Source organism: Cololabis saira, chromosome 6 (genome assembly GCF_033807715.1).
Source record: "Cololabis saira isolate AMF1-May2022 chromosome 6, fColSai1.1, whole genome shotgun sequence".
Classification (NCBI taxonomy): Eukaryota; Metazoa; Chordata; class Actinopteri; order Beloniformes; family Belonidae; genus Cololabis; species Cololabis saira.
In genome coordinates, this window is record NC_084592.1 from 9,065,346 (window position 1) to 9,081,661 (window position 16,316).

Consider the following 16,316-nt stretch of genomic DNA (forward strand, 5'->3'; position numbering starts at 1 on the left):
TTGTGTTTTCATTTAGGCCCTATTATAGGAATTACATACATAGGAATGTCCACAGCATTTCAGTGTCAACAAAGGTCGGATTATCAGATTCTAAGCACATAATTGTAGATTGCAAGTGATTGACAGATAGTTATTTTGAATTTCTCGTAAAAATGTCTTAAAATGTAAGATACTGGACCTCGGTTGGGCTGGTGGGGCTGCGGCGGAAAATTTCCCATATTTTTAAATCTCAAACTTGACATGTATGCTATCAACACGCTCCAATTTAATTGAATGAATGAATGAATGAATGAATGAATGAATGAATGAATGAATGAATGAAAAAAAGTGTATTGGTCGCCACCAAGCATGAACACTTAGATCACAACCAAAGGGTCAGGGCTGAAGCCTCGGCTTGTGAATGCCCCCCCCCCCCTCTAATATTTCAAAATGTTCTTTTGTCTGACATGTTTGAGACATTTTCCTTATATGAAATACAACAAATGAATAATAGCTAACAACAACAAAGAGCATATGCACATATACATGCATACCTATCTCAACATACCTACACATATATCCATACATGTACATACATGTACATACATATACATACATACATACATACAAGCACATTACTTATCCACACACATATGTACACACTACACATGCTTACACTTACATAAATGCATGTATCTGTACACACATATGTTAAAAAAAGGATTACTTAAGTGTTTATCAAAATAATACTCAATGTACCCATCCTTTTGTTTCTTTTCTTTATGACATAATTCCATTACCCGGGAACAAGTCTGTAATTATCCATCATCATGTCTTTATACCTTTTTCACCGAATTCACCGAAGCTTGTTCTAAACACCTAATAATTAAGGTATAAACACTATCTTAATAAAACATTAGTTTTTTTTCCTGAACTGGTTCTCAACCAGAGGTGGTAGTAACGAGTTACATTTACTCCGTTACATTTATTGAGTAAGTTTTGGGAAATTTTGTACTTTTAGGAGTAGTTTTGAATCACTATACTTTTTACTTTTACTTGAGTAGATTTGTGAAGAAGAAACTGTTACTCTTACTCCGCTACATTAGGCTACGTTGAGCTGTTACTTTTCTTTTATCCCTTTTATCCACGTACGCCTCAATCTCATGACATCACTGGGTGATGCTTTGGGACAAATGTTTGTTTTTGCATGTTTTGTCACATTTACACAGACTCAAACACACACAGAGTTTCTATGAGTTCATGGGCTTGTTCTAGTTCTGCCTGGTTAAAAAAGAAAAGTACAAAGGCTTAATTTATTTTTTTATTCTGTTATTATTTTATTTATTTTATCATTTATTAAAGTACTTGAACTTACTTTAAGATTATTTTAATTTAAGCTATTTTTTATTAATTTTAATTTATTTTATTGATTTAATTTGCCTGAAGATGATTATTTTGTGCTTTTGTCTGTTTGAATGGTTGTGTTAAAAAATATAAATCAGACGTTACTCAACAGTTACTCAGTACTTGAGTAGTGTTTTCACCAAGTACTTTTTTACTTTTACTCAAGTCATTATTTGGATGACTACTTTTTACTTCTACTTGAATCATATTATTCTGAAGTAACAGTACTTTTACTTGAGTACAATTTTTGGCTACTCTACCCACCCCTGTTCTCAACTAGGGAAATGGGGTCAAGCAGAATGCTATGCGCGCCCCCGCGGTCTGCTGCGCGCCCCCGCGGTCTGCTGCGCGCCCCCTCGACCTGCCGCGCGCCGCCGCGTCTGCAGGGAGCGCGAAGAGCAGCCGCGGAGACGAGTGTCTGGAACAACCCTCCGCCGCCTCGGCGTCCACACCGGTCCGGGGATGCCTGGCTCGTAGGTCCGGTCAGCTCCACGGACAGAGGAGACCGACGGTAGGAGCGTTAGCCCGCTAGCGCGGCTAGGCTAGCCCACTCAAGACCACTAGTTAACTTTGGTCCGCCTGGAGATGTGGGTGTATCATCCCGCCACAACCAGAGCTGGTTTTATTCACTCATCTGGATTAGTTTGAGCTCGGAACTAGTCTTGGTTTTCCTGTCAAACTCCAGGTGTGGTTGTTAGGAGACCTCAGCTTTACTGCACTAAAGGACAGTTTATAAACAAGTAAAGCACGCATACATACTATATTTACTCTACAGCAGAAGTACGGTTTTTACAATATCTTGTTTTTTTTATATATACAGAAAATAAGAATTGTCAAAACAAAGCCAAATCTTTGTCCCATAGGAGTGAATCCTTTAGTTTAGTTTATTTAAGGATCCCCATTAGAAGCACACAAATGTGCCTCTAGTCTTCCTGGGGTCCTGGACATAAACATACAGTACAGTGAAAAAACAATCAGACAGGCTGCACACACCTAACATGATAAAAACATACATTTAAGAGTAATACAGATAAACGTGAAGACAATTTAAAAATAATTAAGAGAGAACAAAGACAATCAGACAGGCTGATTGTATAACAGACTATACCAGACACAGAACATACTCAACCGACAAATAGTATAATCCACAGAGTACAAACAAATAAACTCACATAAACAGACATACATAGCCACATCTGAGGACATACTTCTCTTACAGGACTGTCTCAGAAAATTAGAATATTGTGATTTTCTGTAATGCAATTACAAAAACAAAAATGTCATACATTCTGGATTCATTACAAATCAACTGAAATATTGCAAGCCTGTTATTATTTTAATATTGCTGATCATGGTTTACAGCTTAAGAAAACTCAAATATCCTATCTCAAAAAAATTGAATATTCTGGGAATCTTAATCTTAAACTGTAAACCATAATCAGCAATATTAAAATAATAAAAGGCTTGTAATATTTCAGTTGATTTGTAATGAATCCAGAATGTATGACATTTTTGTTTTTTTAATTGCATTACAGAAAATAAAGAACTTTATCACAATATTCAAATTTTCTGAGACAGTCCTGTAGTTGGTGAGATATTTCTTGGTCAGTTTTTTGAAAGTTATTTTGTTATTTAGTTTATCATGTTCCTGAGTTCAACTAAACAAATGAGCCATAGCCTCTCAATGGGAAATACTCCAGTGATAAATATGTTTTAGATGGGGACATTTCTTCTGCTTTAGACTTTTCTCTGTAGGGATTGCCAGGGCAAATTATTCTCATATCTGTGCCTGTCCTCTGACCTTTCCCCTCACACCAACTAGTTGCATGTCCTCTTTCACCACATTTATAAATCTCCCCTTTGGCCTTCGTCTCTGCTGCCTGCCTGATGGATCCATCATCGACATCCTTCTGCCAATATATTCACTGCCCCTCTTTCGCCCACGTTCAGACCACCTTTATCTGGATTCTAACTCCAAAACAGCCCACCTGAGCTTTCCCTCCGATGTGCTCATTAATCCTGTCCATCCTTGTCACTCCTAAAGAGAAGCTCAGCATCCGCAGCACTGCTACCTCCAACTCTGCCTCCCGTCGGACTCAAAGTGTCTAAACCATATCACATAGCTGGTCTCACCACCGTCTTATAGACCGTCTCTTTGACTCTTGTTACAGATCACTCCTGACACTTTTCTCCACCCACTCCACCCTGCCTGCAATCTCATCTTCACCTCTTAAACTTCATCATAGCACTCTCTTCCCTTTCATTAACACACATGTACTCTGTCTCACTATGACTGACTTTCATTTCTTTTCTTTCTACTTGCTTTGTTAAACATGTCCAGCACATACCTTTTTAGTAATATAGCAGACACATTTGGACCTTATCTGTGCTACCTTGAGCACATATGGCTCAGTAATGGCCCTGGCAAATGATATTTGGCCTATGTCCATGAACTGGATCAAACATCATAGGTTTTCCAATGTGTTGTTTGAGCCAGATGTGGCCCAAATTGAAAAAGGCTGTTTTGAACTGGGATACAACAAGTGTTATGAGGGCCAGTTGTGGCCCAAAGAGAATAAATAATTTGGGTATATCTGCCTGGATATGTGTCTGTGTTCAAGCGTCAAACTTACTTTGGGTCAATGTCATCAGTCAAAGCCAAATAAGGGCTAAAAAAAAATGCAGATTTGAGCCAAGTTTGGCTTGTTTGGGCAAACACTCTTTGCTTTTTTGGAATTTATTTAAATATGAAAGAAATAATAAATTAAACAGCATTTTTCTTTTAGACAGTGTATTGGATTGCTGGGGGAAGAGTCCCTGATGTCTACCAAAGTGGACAGTGTGCAACTAAACATATGAAACCTTGAATATGCTAGAAAACTACTTTTGGATACTCAATGCATGAAAGCATTGGAGCCGCGGAAAAGGTTCACATGGTGTGATGGATCCAGATTTAACATTTTTCCAGAGTGATGGGCACATTAGGGTAAGAAGAAGAAGAAGAAAGTGGCTAAAGCTATCATGTCATTTGCCACCCCGTGGGGTTGCTTCAGTTGGTCAGGTATAGCAGTGGTCAGTCTCCCATCATCGGTACAAGATGTTGGTGAAAAATGTATGTAATTCTGGTGGGTTGAGATAAGTGATGTGACACTAAACAAGGTTGTCCAAAGGACAGTAGATGCATGCTGTGATCAAAGCTACAGGTGGTCCAACAAAATATTAGTGTATATGACATTTGTTTATCAGGCAGTGTCTAATACTTTATAGATGCTGAAAGAAATACTGTGTAGCTCTGTAATAGGATCCTGAGATACGTCTCTGTGTTAAGGTGCGGGTATGCTTCTGCGTCACACACACGCAGAGCACACGGCGCACCCGTGACGCCGTCACGAACCGTTCAGACTTCTCCGTCTCTCCATTTGGTCGCGGTGCAGTACCCCCCGCGGCCACTAGTTAGCGATCTTTTTCTGAATGGTTTATCCGACTTTTTCCGGTCACAGTAAATCAAAGAAATAAGGACAACTATTGTGCAAAAAACAAAAACAAAAAAAATCACATATAAACGAAGAAAAAAGCCCTGGAAGTTCACTACTGATTCAAACCGGAAACCGGAAATGCTTCGCTTTCAAACGAACCAATCACAGCCCTCTCGGTCTGCGTGTGGTCGGCGTCTCCTCGACGCGTAGTTACAATTTTCGGGAGGTGCACGTCACTGACGGCGCATGTGACGGCGTGTCCTCTGCGTGTACAAAAACCACACGCCGTAGACACGGCGTCGTTTTGACGCAGAAGCATAATTCAGCCTTTAAGTGAAACCGTCCTTACTGCATTTTAAACATCTCTTCTTAGACATGGAGGCAGACGGCGTGAGCATATGGCCACGCATGGAACCCTTCCTACTGGGTGCCTTACAGGTGAAAACCCTCTTAGAGCTGTTCAGCAAAATTATACCGTCCAAAAGACGCAAACCTATTCTTTAACTGGAGCCACTACCTTTGCAGGTCGCTCCTTCCTCCAAGCTCGGTCTTCACTACCTTCGGAAGATGGGAACCTACGTGCGAACGCGGGATGGCTGTTTCCCTGTTTTGGGCTGGCCCATGTGGAGACACATCGCTTGCGGAAAGCTACAGCTTCCAGAAGACCTTGCGTGGCTCTACTTTGAGAGCTTTGACCTTCTCATGGGCCACACTGCCGAGGAGAGGTTGGAGTGGGCAGAGTGTCTGTCGCAGTGCTCTTGCAAAAGTGAGCTGGAGCAGCAAAGGAGCAAGGTGCAATACATGTTTGGAGTGGAATAAAGTTTAGATACATATTATGTGTGTGTTTACCTAATAATGTGATACCATGGCTTATCTTTTATGTTGACTCTCTGTTATATCTTTCTCGAGTTTGCGTTGCTCAGTGTGCTGTTCTGTTTTGCCAGAGGCAGAGGTTATTGTTTTAACCGTGCTCTCAGATTTGAGGAGATGTTCTGCACTGATACTGAGCCCTTGTTTCTTCGTCTTTAGCTGTCGGTGGACACACTGCAGTTCCTCCTCTTCCTCTTCATCCAGCAGCTGAATCGTGTGTCTCTGCGAACGTCTCTGATTGGAGAAGAGTGGCCTAACCATCGCACTCGCTCCCCGTCTCCATCAGACCGAGAGGCCAAGACAAGTGCTCAGAACAAGGTGCTCTGTGCTACGAAGTACACAAAACAGACCAATAATGTTACTGCGTGTTTCACAGTTGACTGTAATTGTAATCCTCCCGTCATAGTCAATGCCAGGCTTTTATATTTTAAAGCTGAAAGCACAAGTTCTTTGATGTGTCATTCATGGCTGCTCTTTGTTTCTGGTTTTGATTGGCAGAACTGGGATGATCAGGCCCACCTGTCATTCGTACAAAGCAATCTGGCAGGGATTTTGGAGCTGCTGGTGGACCCCGGCCAGCTGTCACAATCTGGACAAGCCCAAAGAGACTACCAGGTCTGTTCACAGTTAGCACAGATTCTGTTAGGTTTCAGCAACAATCTGTGTTTAAACAGTGTGAATGGAAGAACTGTGGAGAAACGTAGCTGAACAACATAACCTGGTCTGGGCCAAAGAGCCAGATATTTCCCCTAGGTAATGCTCTGTTCATTGTTGGATATCCAGTAAATCTAATCTGGGAACTCTGTATTTTTCAAAATACACCAATAAGTAGGTGACAAAATTAATTTTTGCAAGAATAAGTTAATGTCCATGTGGTGAAATGTATTGTACTTGAGACCTGTGTTGGTGACCCTGAATTTCTATAGGCAAGGCAAGTTTATTTATATAGCACAATTCAACACAATGTGATTCAAGGTGCTTTACATCGACATTAAAGCAGCAAGACATAATTCTACAGTTAATAAAATTATGAGAAAGGGAGGTAAAATAACAAATAAAATAATAAAAAAAGTAAAATAATAAAAAGCACAAGCTGTTAAAAATAAGGGCAGTAGAGTACAGCAGGTAAGTATTTAATTTAAGAGTAGGCTTGAGTAAACAGTAGGCATGAATGCAAAGCATGTGTCACAACTGTTTAATCTTTAACATCCTGTAAGCGTTCAAAATTGACTAAAGCTGGGGGCATCTTTCTTTCCACTGTAAATGAAGTTTGTCTGACATCAATCCTTTTGACTGACAACCACAAAGTAAAATGGTGAAGTCAAAGGAGGTCAGAGCAGAAGGCATTATAGAGGATAACAGGGATTATAGAATTGCATAAACCAGGAATATCTCTTGAAGCCACTTAAAAAACAAAACAAAAAAAACAGCAGTTTCCTTAAAACATTTTTGCGGCAGTGTGAGTTATTGGAAGTGGAGCTCCTTTGCTAAATTATGGCAGAAGAGAAACGCTCACTTTACATCGAGCAGTAAGCTGGACATTTGACCCTTGAATAAAGTGTAGTGTTTCATCAGAACAAATCCTCAAAACAAAAATAAAACGTGACTATTCATTTCTTTTAGTAAACAGATCTCATTTAACCGTTCCTCCTTTGAAAAATAATAATTTGAGGAAATCACTAAAGTTAAATTCTACCAACATCCAGTCCGAACTGTACATTTGTTCTTGTCTTCTGAAAATTCCATTCAAAAATTTGAACGCAACTCTTCCGCTGCCCTGTAGCTGACCTTTGAGTTGTATTCATCAGATATCTGTGGAGTCTGTGCGGAGCTTGGGCCTCCTCCTGGAGGGTTCAGCCGGCCACGGAGGAGCCGTTCAGCCCATCCACCGGCTGCTGACCGAAGGCGAACTCCAGACACAAGCTGGCTACTCCCCCCAGAGCCGCTCCTTCCCTCTGCACAAGCTCCTGTCTTGTCTCCAGCGCAGCCTCGGTCTCAACCCCTTCGGGATCACCTCCTGCCTTCGCTCAGGAAAGAAACTAGCCTGGGCGCAACAAGGTGTCGCTGACTTTTCTGGCATCTTTGTCTGTTTCTGTCCTTGCCAGGGTTACTCTTTGACTTTTTTTTTTTGTTTGTCTGTGCTTTCTAGTGGAAGGGGCCATGAAGAGAGCCAAGATAAGCAGAAACACCCACACAGCTCCACCTGGCAGTAAGATGGTGCTTATGTCCCAGGTCTTCAAACAAACTCTGGCTAAAACCTCAGACAAATTGACCGGTGCCAACATTAAAATCCACAGATGCTCTGATGCCTTTATTTACCTGCTTTCACCTCTCAGGTAAGGCTCGTTTCTGTGGACAGAACATTTTTGAGGACACCGCTCATCAATCACATTTTTCTTTTTCTGCACACGTTATTTTAGATCTGTGAGTTTAGACAAATGCCGTAACACCACCGTGGTTCTGGGTCCCGTGGAGACCAGTATTCACATGCACTGCTGCCAGAATGTCAGGTTGGTTTGTGTGGCCAGAAGAATCGCAGTCGGAGCCTCTTCCCGTTGCACCGTCCACGCCCTGACACCCAGCCGCCCGCTGCTCCTGCCTGGAAACACAGACATCACCCTAGGTCCTTACCACACTTTCTACCCCTCCCTGGAGGACCATATGGCCAGCGTGGGCTTGGCGGTGGTTCCCAATGTCTGGGATCAGCCCTTGCTTTGGGCTACCGATTGCCTTGCCAACTCTTCGCTCAACACGTCCTCCAGCCCAGACACTGCCTGCTATCGCCTGCTGCCGCCATCACAGTTTCACACCCTGGTTGTGCCGTACCAGATGGAGGGGGATACGTGCGAGGTGCCTGGCGGGCTGCCTCCTGCCTACCAGGAAGCTGTGAATGAAAAGCAGAAGAGGATACAGACCTGGCAGAAAACGGTGATGGATGCCCGACTCACCAAGTAAGTCGATAAGACCTTCTTATTTCCATCAAGCTGAGGAATACATTGTATGAAATTAAGGTTTATTGTATGTTTGTCTGCAGGGAGCAGAAACAACAATTCCAGGAGCAGGTGGAGTTAAAGTTCCACGAGTGGCTGATAGAAACGGGGCACCGGCAGGAACTTGACAGCCTGATCCCGCCAGTGATAACCTCTGTTAAGGACTTGGACAGAGCAGAAAAGGACACCGGCCGAGTTAAACCAACCAAACCGACTGAGACCGAAGAAACGGGACAGCCGCCCGTGGTTCATTGAATTATTGTGTTAATTTTGTTTTGGGGCATATTTTCCCGAAGCCGGTGAACTGAAACAGCCTGGCAGTGACCACAGACAGGTCAGACGGGCGTGAAGCTGCCGGTTCAGTTTTCATAACAACCTGGGGTGTGGACATCTCACCAATTTCCTCCCAACAAAAGGCAGCTACACCTTTTATCCCATGCTGAGGAGGGAGTGGAGCAGAATGTTGCAGAACAACTTGGTGCAAGTCAATCTTATGAGACTGAAGACACGGGGGTGGGGCACATGTTTAGCTTTTAAAGGAAGAAGATTTCTGAAAATATGCTGAAAATAGGAAAGTCAAACTTTAGGAGAATTGTGCTATAAATAAAAATCTATTTTTTTTTTATTTCAAGTGGGAAATTGAGGTGTTCTGCAAGTTCAAAGCATTTTGAAGCGTTTTGGAGACTTGACATCACTTGGGTCCTCATTGGAGGTTGCTGCGCTGAGGCTCGGTGTGGCTTAGGCCTGCAAGAACCACAAATGCCTTTGTCTATAAAGTCACAGCCATTATTTCTTTTTTCCGACAGACTTCCTTTTGGTAAATAACTAACTTTGTATTCTCAGAGAGGGAAACCTAAGTAGAGAGCCACGGAGAACATTGAACATATTTAATTGTTTGGGTGGAAAGAAGATGCTTGTGCACCCACAGCTCAGGTCATAGTATTTATTAGAATAGTAGAAAATAATTTAAGACTTTTGTTTCTTAATTTTCTCCTTTCTTTGAAAAGATTAGGCAACATTGTTGGGGATGTGTCCTAATTGTATTTTTGTATGAATATATATGTAATTATCAGTTCTGAAAGATAATTCCAATAATTCTGTCCTACTCAGAGCAAGTTTGAACATTTAAAACTTCCAAGTGTACTTAAGCCAGTTCTTCACATTTGGCATTACAGCCTGTTTGATTTAATTACATTTTTTTTTTGTTTACATAATGTATGTGTATTATATGGTTTTCGAAAAGAATATGATGTTACTGTAAAACTTGTGCACTTTTCTGCTGGTGTTTACAAGCAACAATCCTCATCTGCTGTACGAAGAGGACAAACTGGTCCTGGCAAAATAGATAATAAAAGTTCTGCCTGATAAAGTGCCTCCTTGTTTTGTTTAAATATTCAACTTGAACAAAATAACAGGTTTCAAATTGACATGAACGATGATTCTTAAATAAATGTACTGAAATACATGAACTATATTATCGTGATTATCAGCATTTCTTCTCCACGTTGATCTACACAACCTCAGACGTAGTTTCTGATTTCAGAGGAGAAGCACCTGCATATGTTTGATTCTGTCCCCTCAACATGGCTGCCACAGGGCGGTAAAGACATGACTGAAAACAGTCATCGGTTTTCTACAGTATTTCTCCAAAATGACATTTTATGAAGACCGAAGAAAATGATCAACTTTTAAAACAAGTTAAATGGTTTCAATTAATCCAGAGAAAAAAACAAGATATTTGAGATTTTTACTGTAATGCAAAACATTTAGTTTGATCACTGTCCTAACAACATCTGCAGCATTTGTTTATTTATTTATTCTCCCTCGAAAAGGCTTCAGGTTTTGACATCCTTCAGACATTGTGCATGCATCTCTGGAGCTTTGGAAGCAAGATTCAGGACGTCACAGACTTACCAAATAAAATAGATCCAAGTCCCAGTCGGTTTCAGCTCAGCAGATAATTTACACTAAACATTTAATTTTAATTAACATTTAATCTCATAGTAATTTGTAAATATATATTTATGCAATTTTTTAGCTTTTAAGATGTTTTTTCTGAAGGAAGTTTGGCAGTGCGATCACACTATTCCTACAGAAGTTGCACGTCTGAATACTTCTTCTAGATGTATCTACAGGCCAGAGAGGAAGCGGGTCCTCGCCAGGTGGGGGCGAGCTGGTGGAGCTGGCATGAGTCACAGTGGGCACTGGACCCAGCCCGCAGAGAAGTGGGGGTCAATAAACGCATAACGGTGCCCGGCCATTATGCCGTAATCCTTCCCCGCTTTTCTGGAAAAACTGAATAGCACTAGAATCACTGACTCAATTTTTGGATCTCATTTTCATGACAAAGCGATTGTTCCCCTTTTGCCTCCACTGTTGCTGTTTATGAACATGTGGGCAGCGGGGGTATAAAAGGCACAGGCTGAAAGGCCGAAGCGACACCGAGACCTCAGCTGAGCCTCCACCATCACCACCGAGGCAATCCCAAACATCACATCCAAGATGGGCAGGGTGAGTTCATGTTCACGTTGAGAAGTGCAGGAGGCTGCACATCTCTGCGTGCTTTACCGGGGCACCGGCTGCTTTCATCCAGGTGGAGGCCGAAGCTGGGATGTTTGCCGGAGTCCTGCTACCTTCCTTTCTGTTGTTCTGAATGCAAAGATGTCTGACTTGTCCTGACATGCTTGTGCTCGTCCTCCTCCAGATCATCTTCTACGAGGACAAGAACTTCCAGGGCCGGCGCTACGAGTGCGACAGCGACTGCTCAGACTTCCATGCCTACCTGAGCCGCTGCAACTCCATCCGGGTGGAGAGCGGGGCCTGGGTGGTGTACGAGAGGCCCAACTACATGGGCTACCAGTACGTCCTGACCAGGGGAGAGTACCCAGAGTACCAGCGCTGGATGGGGCTCAACGACCGCCTCAGTTCCTGCAAGATGATCCACTTTGTAAGTGATCTGGCCTCCTGGTCGGGTTTTTGCTTTTCCTCGTTCAGCGTTTTCCACTCCGAGAACGTATTAGAGCCTCAGGCAGAGATCATGGTATAGTTATCGAAGCTACCAGCAAAAGTAGAGCTCGGTCAATGACCAATACGGGATTTGTGACTGAAGTGACCCTGACTTTCCAGCCTCTGATACAAAAATCAATGCAGCGAGCTGTTTGTTTACAGCTCTGCTTTAGTCATTAACATGCAAACCATGTTTGACTGTCATCATTTATCTCGTATATGGAGTAAAAAATACCAGATTTAGTAAGAAGATGATCTAAACAGCCTGAATACCTGAAAATCTCTGTTAATAGTTCATCATACTCCAGAAAAGCTACGCTTCTGCTCGCATCTCATCTCCCTATATATCCCCCCTTCCCCTTTTTTCTTACCCCACATCCCATCCCCATTCTTTCCCAACCCTCTCCACTAACTGCCCAATCGCAAACCCCCAAACACCTCCCCGTTACCCCCCTGCTTCCCCCCCCACCCCTCCTTCACCTTCCAGACCAGTGGGACCCAGTACAAGATGCAGCTGTATGAGAAGGCCGACTTTGGGGGCCAGGCCGTGGAGGCCGTGGAGGACTGCCCCTCGCTCCTGGAGAAGTTCCGCTGGAGGGAAGTCAACTCCTGCAAGGTGTACGACGGCTGGTGGGTCTTCTACGAGCACCCCAACTACCGCGGGCGCCAGTACTTCCTGGAGAAGGGCGAGTACCGCAAACCTGGTGACTGGGGGGCCGTCAGTCCAACAGTTCAGTCCTTCAGGCGCTTCACTGAATGATTGAAACCAATTGAACGTAAAAAAAAAGCATGAGCTATATCAGGGCATTAAGAGCTGACATCTGACTATGACTCTCTTTGGCCTATGTTGTGATTTTGAGCTGAGGTTTCAAAAAAATAAAACTGTCCAGCAAAGCAGATCGATCCATGTCTCTTATCTGGGTGTTTTATACATGATTTGTTTAATAGCTTTTGAACTGTCTATAGTATTAGATAATAGAGACCATATTTCTATCTCAGATATAATTCAGGAAACGTTGGGTAACGTCCAGTTTTTAACATTTTTAACACTCAGTGTTCAACAAGTTTTCAGAGGAACCTTTAAAAACTTAAGCAGAGTATCCAGTTTTCAAAAGATTAAAACAATCATATGATTTAGTTACTCCTGAAGCCTTGGAGCAAAGAAAGAACCTCCACACTTCTGATTGTGCCAATGTTTCATTCCCTCTGGACCTCAGTCAAAAGTAGTGTTAACAGAACTTCCTTGAAGTGATAATCTCAAGTCGATCATTCTTTGTTCGATTTTCGTGCACAAAAGGTGTGCAATAACTTTTTTTTCCCTCTGGACGAATCCAAGTAATTGATCACAACCCTAAAAGAAGCAAACAACCATGGAATATCTGACACAGGGGAGCTCATTTTCACCATCTAAAACAGCGCAAACTTCACAGATTTATAGAGGATCAAGCGAACACCATTACCTTATCAGATATATGTACACTATGTCACTTTTGCACAAGTTATTTTACAGCGTTTTGTCACTTCATTTTCCTTAAAGCAGAACATCTGAATTGCAATACTGTTGCAAAGCAGACCGTGTTGTTTGGGCCAAGTACCTTTAACTGCTGTGACATCAAGTGACATTTGGGAGATTTGAATTAAGATGGTGAATGCTGGATCTCCTATGGGCCTCATTCTGAGTAGCTGTTAGCCTATAGCTCCCCATCATTTAAAAATGGAGCATGCTCAGTACTAACGCTTCTGTCTACTACAGTTAGGACACTAACCACAAACCCATCCAGGTATTATCTGTACCCACTTTCTCCAACATCAGCTCTCCTCGGGTGGAAGGCAGGGCTACATCTTGGACCGGTTGCCAATCAAATCCATGGTCACATATAGACAAACAACCAAACACACTCACACTTCTCCTATGGAAGACTTTGAGCCATGTCCTTGTGAGGAAGCTGAAGAACCCCCGGAAGGGAACCAGGAACCTTCCTGCTCTTAGGCAACAGTGCATCTGTATCATCCAAACCCTCTTCAAACAAACCAAAAACAAACAAAATAACCTAACAGCCCCAAGTCTTTGCACTGGTCAGTCTGAAACTCACCTCAGTAAAATGCCAGACCAGCTAGCTTTGCAATATGGCTACTTTTGAAAAAGCATGTTATGTTCAGCATTAGTAAACAACAGTTACTGTATGTATGAGAATGTACTACACCTCTGTAAGAGCGATAACCCAACCGGAAGCTGGTCAGCGTGGTCATGTGACTAGCTTCCACTCTTAGCGGCCTACTGGATTATGTGGTGCAGTATGCAAGATAGACTGGTTATTTGCACGACAAAACTTCCGTGGAAGTGTTTCTGATCTACTTCAGTGTGAGCACCTGCTTCCATCCTGCACACTACATGTGGGTAAAGTAGTGCACACTGGACGAGTTGAGTGCAGTTTTGAAAACGGAGTCTTTTACAGCTGAAATCAGTTCATCACAATGCAGAGCTCTTCCATCAGCACTGAAAGACAACAATTTTGCACAGTCAACTGACTTTTCTCACTATCTAATTTTCACCTTTTTGATTTTTATTACTTTGGTGAATGTTTCCAGTAACACTCTCTCTGTTTGTTTTCATCCCTTGTGCTGTCTGCAAGTTGAAACTGTGAACTGAAGTAATTTTAAATCAATATGAGATCCAAGGACCAGCGCATTAAGCCTGGTTGACATGACTACCACCCATGATGCTTTGCAATGTAAATGACAATGGGGAAGTATAAGTGGAATGATTTTCTTTTAAAGAGTACATTTAATGAACCCATTAAACATTACTTTTTTCTGTATTTAAGATGTATAATTTAGGTGTGTGACAGGACCTCATTTTTTTAAAAATCCTGAAAAATAGCTCAAAGATATGTCATTCAGTCTTAGAGGCTACTCTGATGCCACAGACTCAGATCTGAGTAGAATTATTCAGTCTCAAGTCAGGTCTCCATCACGGAGCATGTACTGTTTCACACTAGCGAGTTACACAAACCTGATTTCAAAAGATGCACACTTCATGGAGCAGAGGGCTACGGTCAAGTTGGAGTGCTGACTTCTCTAAAAACAGCTGCAAAACACGGTAGAAAAGGGTAGTGTGTTACTGTGTGATGTTTTGGCTGAACCACATTGCAATTGTTTCAGTAAGATCTCAGGAAATTGCACTAAACGGAAACAAAGACATCCTCTATCACGCCCATACAACTAATAACAGTGTTTAAGTTAAGGCATTAATATACTGTGTGTGTATGTATGTATATATATGTATGTATATATATGTATATATATATATATATATATATATATATACACACACACACACACATATACATATACACACACATACACACACACATACATATATATAATAAAATTCACATCATAACAAATGTGAAAAGAACAACATTGCAAAAATATACATTTGTGTCTAATTTGTCACAGTAAGATGTTCCAAAGAATGGGGGCAGTGATTGAAAAAGCGTGTTCTATTTTTAAGTCTAGATCTGGGAACACAAAGGACCATCTGGCTAATATAATCCCATTACTGGCAGGAATATGAACATGAGTAAGCTTGGACAAGTATAGTGGTGCCAATCATTTTAAAAACCTTCTAAACAATCATTCAAATCTTCCCTAAAGCAGACAGGATAGCAGTGGAGTGATATGGTCATGTTTTATGGGTCCCACTTAAGAGCACAGCAGCACCATTTTTCACAAACAGGGACAGACAAAGAGACAACTGATCTAAACCAACATACAATCCAATAGTGTGGTAATAAAAGCATAATCATTATAAATGTTAGTAAGGTTTCGCTTTGGCCGACAGTCTCAGCTGGAATTGATTCACTTTTACAACAGAACTAACCTGTTTATCAAATTTAATAGTGCTGTCAAAAAAGGTTTTTAACAAATTGATAAAGGGGCCGAGACAGTTGGCACACTCTCAGCTGGTCACCACAACCAAACGTAACAATTTCTGTTTACTTTTGTTGAAACAGAGAAAATGAATGCCAGAGTATTTCAAATCACAAAAGCAAGAACGTCTGCTGAATATTGGAAATTCCTTGATTTTTACTAACGGACAAATTTGGATATTGTCTACAGCACAGTGAAATTAAAACTGTAGTTCCTAAAAATGAACCCCAAGGGAGGCATAAAGAAAACGGTAGTGGGCCCAGAAAGGAGTGGGAACCCCATAAGAGAGGCGCCACAGAAATAACCTTACAGATCTGTATAGAGAAACACCTGTCAGTTAGATATGACTTGAACCAACCAAGGATATACATTTTATGCCCACACTTTTCAAGAGGGATAAAAGAGTGAATTGGTCAGTTGTATCAAAAGCAGCAGTTAAATCTAAAACAGCAGTTTCCTGTTTAAAAACCCTCAGAAGAGCAGTTTCAGCACTATGGCCAAGATTAAAACCAGACTGAAATGTAATAAAACTCATCTAGGAAAATTAAGAGAGAGATGTAAACCACTTTTTTTTTTTCTTTTCGGGTGGGATTCAAAATTTGACAAAATATGAGAAAAGGCAATCTCTGTCCAGACTGTTCTCCTACGTGGGTCCTCA

General features: G+C 41.7%; 2 protein-coding genes across 2 annotated transcripts; both read left to right on the forward strand.

The window, feature by feature from the left end:
- The first annotated feature begins 1,753 nt into the window (after positions 1 to 1,753).
- tbccd1 (TBCC domain containing 1) lies at positions 1,754 to 10,078 on the forward strand. The gene is made up of 9 exons (XM_061723210.1): positions 1,754 to 1,894; positions 5,233 to 5,297; positions 5,385 to 5,651; positions 5,889 to 6,047; positions 6,228 to 6,344; positions 7,538 to 7,787; positions 7,879 to 8,065; positions 8,150 to 8,680; positions 8,764 to 10,078. Exons 2-9 carry the CDS (start codon positions 5,235 to 5,237, stop codon positions 8,972 to 8,974), a joined length of 1,785 nt encoding a protein of 594 aa, XP_061579194.1. The 5' UTR covers positions 1,754 to 1,894; positions 5,233 to 5,234; the 3' UTR covers positions 8,975 to 10,078.
- Positions 10,079 to 11,119: 1,041 nt separating this feature from the next.
- Positions 11,120 to 12,624, forward strand: crygs2 (crystallin, gamma S2). Its single transcript, XM_061723218.1, has 3 exons — positions 11,120 to 11,230; positions 11,424 to 11,666; positions 12,213 to 12,624. Exons 1-3 carry the CDS (start codon positions 11,222 to 11,224, stop codon positions 12,483 to 12,485), a joined length of 525 nt encoding a protein of 174 aa, XP_061579202.1. The 5' UTR covers positions 11,120 to 11,221; the 3' UTR covers positions 12,486 to 12,624.
- Positions 12,625 to 16,316: the final 3,692 nt, after the last annotated feature.

What these genes read in the sequence shown, in the direction of transcription:
- tbccd1 (XM_061723210.1), top strand. Translation starts at nt 5,235, where the DNA reads ATGGAGGCAGACGGCGTGAGCATATGGCCACGCATGGAACCCTTCCTA. An exon ending in TGGAGCAGCAAAGGAGCAAG is followed by an intron (nt 5,652 to 5,888) that starts GTGCAATACATG and finishes CTTCGTCTTTAG; the next exon opens with CTGTCGGTGGACACACTGCA. An exon ending in AAGCCCAAAGAGACTACCAG is followed by an intron (nt 6,345 to 7,537) that starts GTCTGTTCACAG and finishes TGTATTCATCAG; the next exon opens with ATATCTGTGGAGTCTGTGCG.
- crygs2 (XM_061723218.1), top strand. An exon ending in CCTGCAAGATGATCCACTTT is followed by an intron (nt 11,667 to 12,212) that starts GTAAGTGATCTG and finishes TTCACCTTCCAG; the next exon opens with ACCAGTGGGACCCAGTACAA.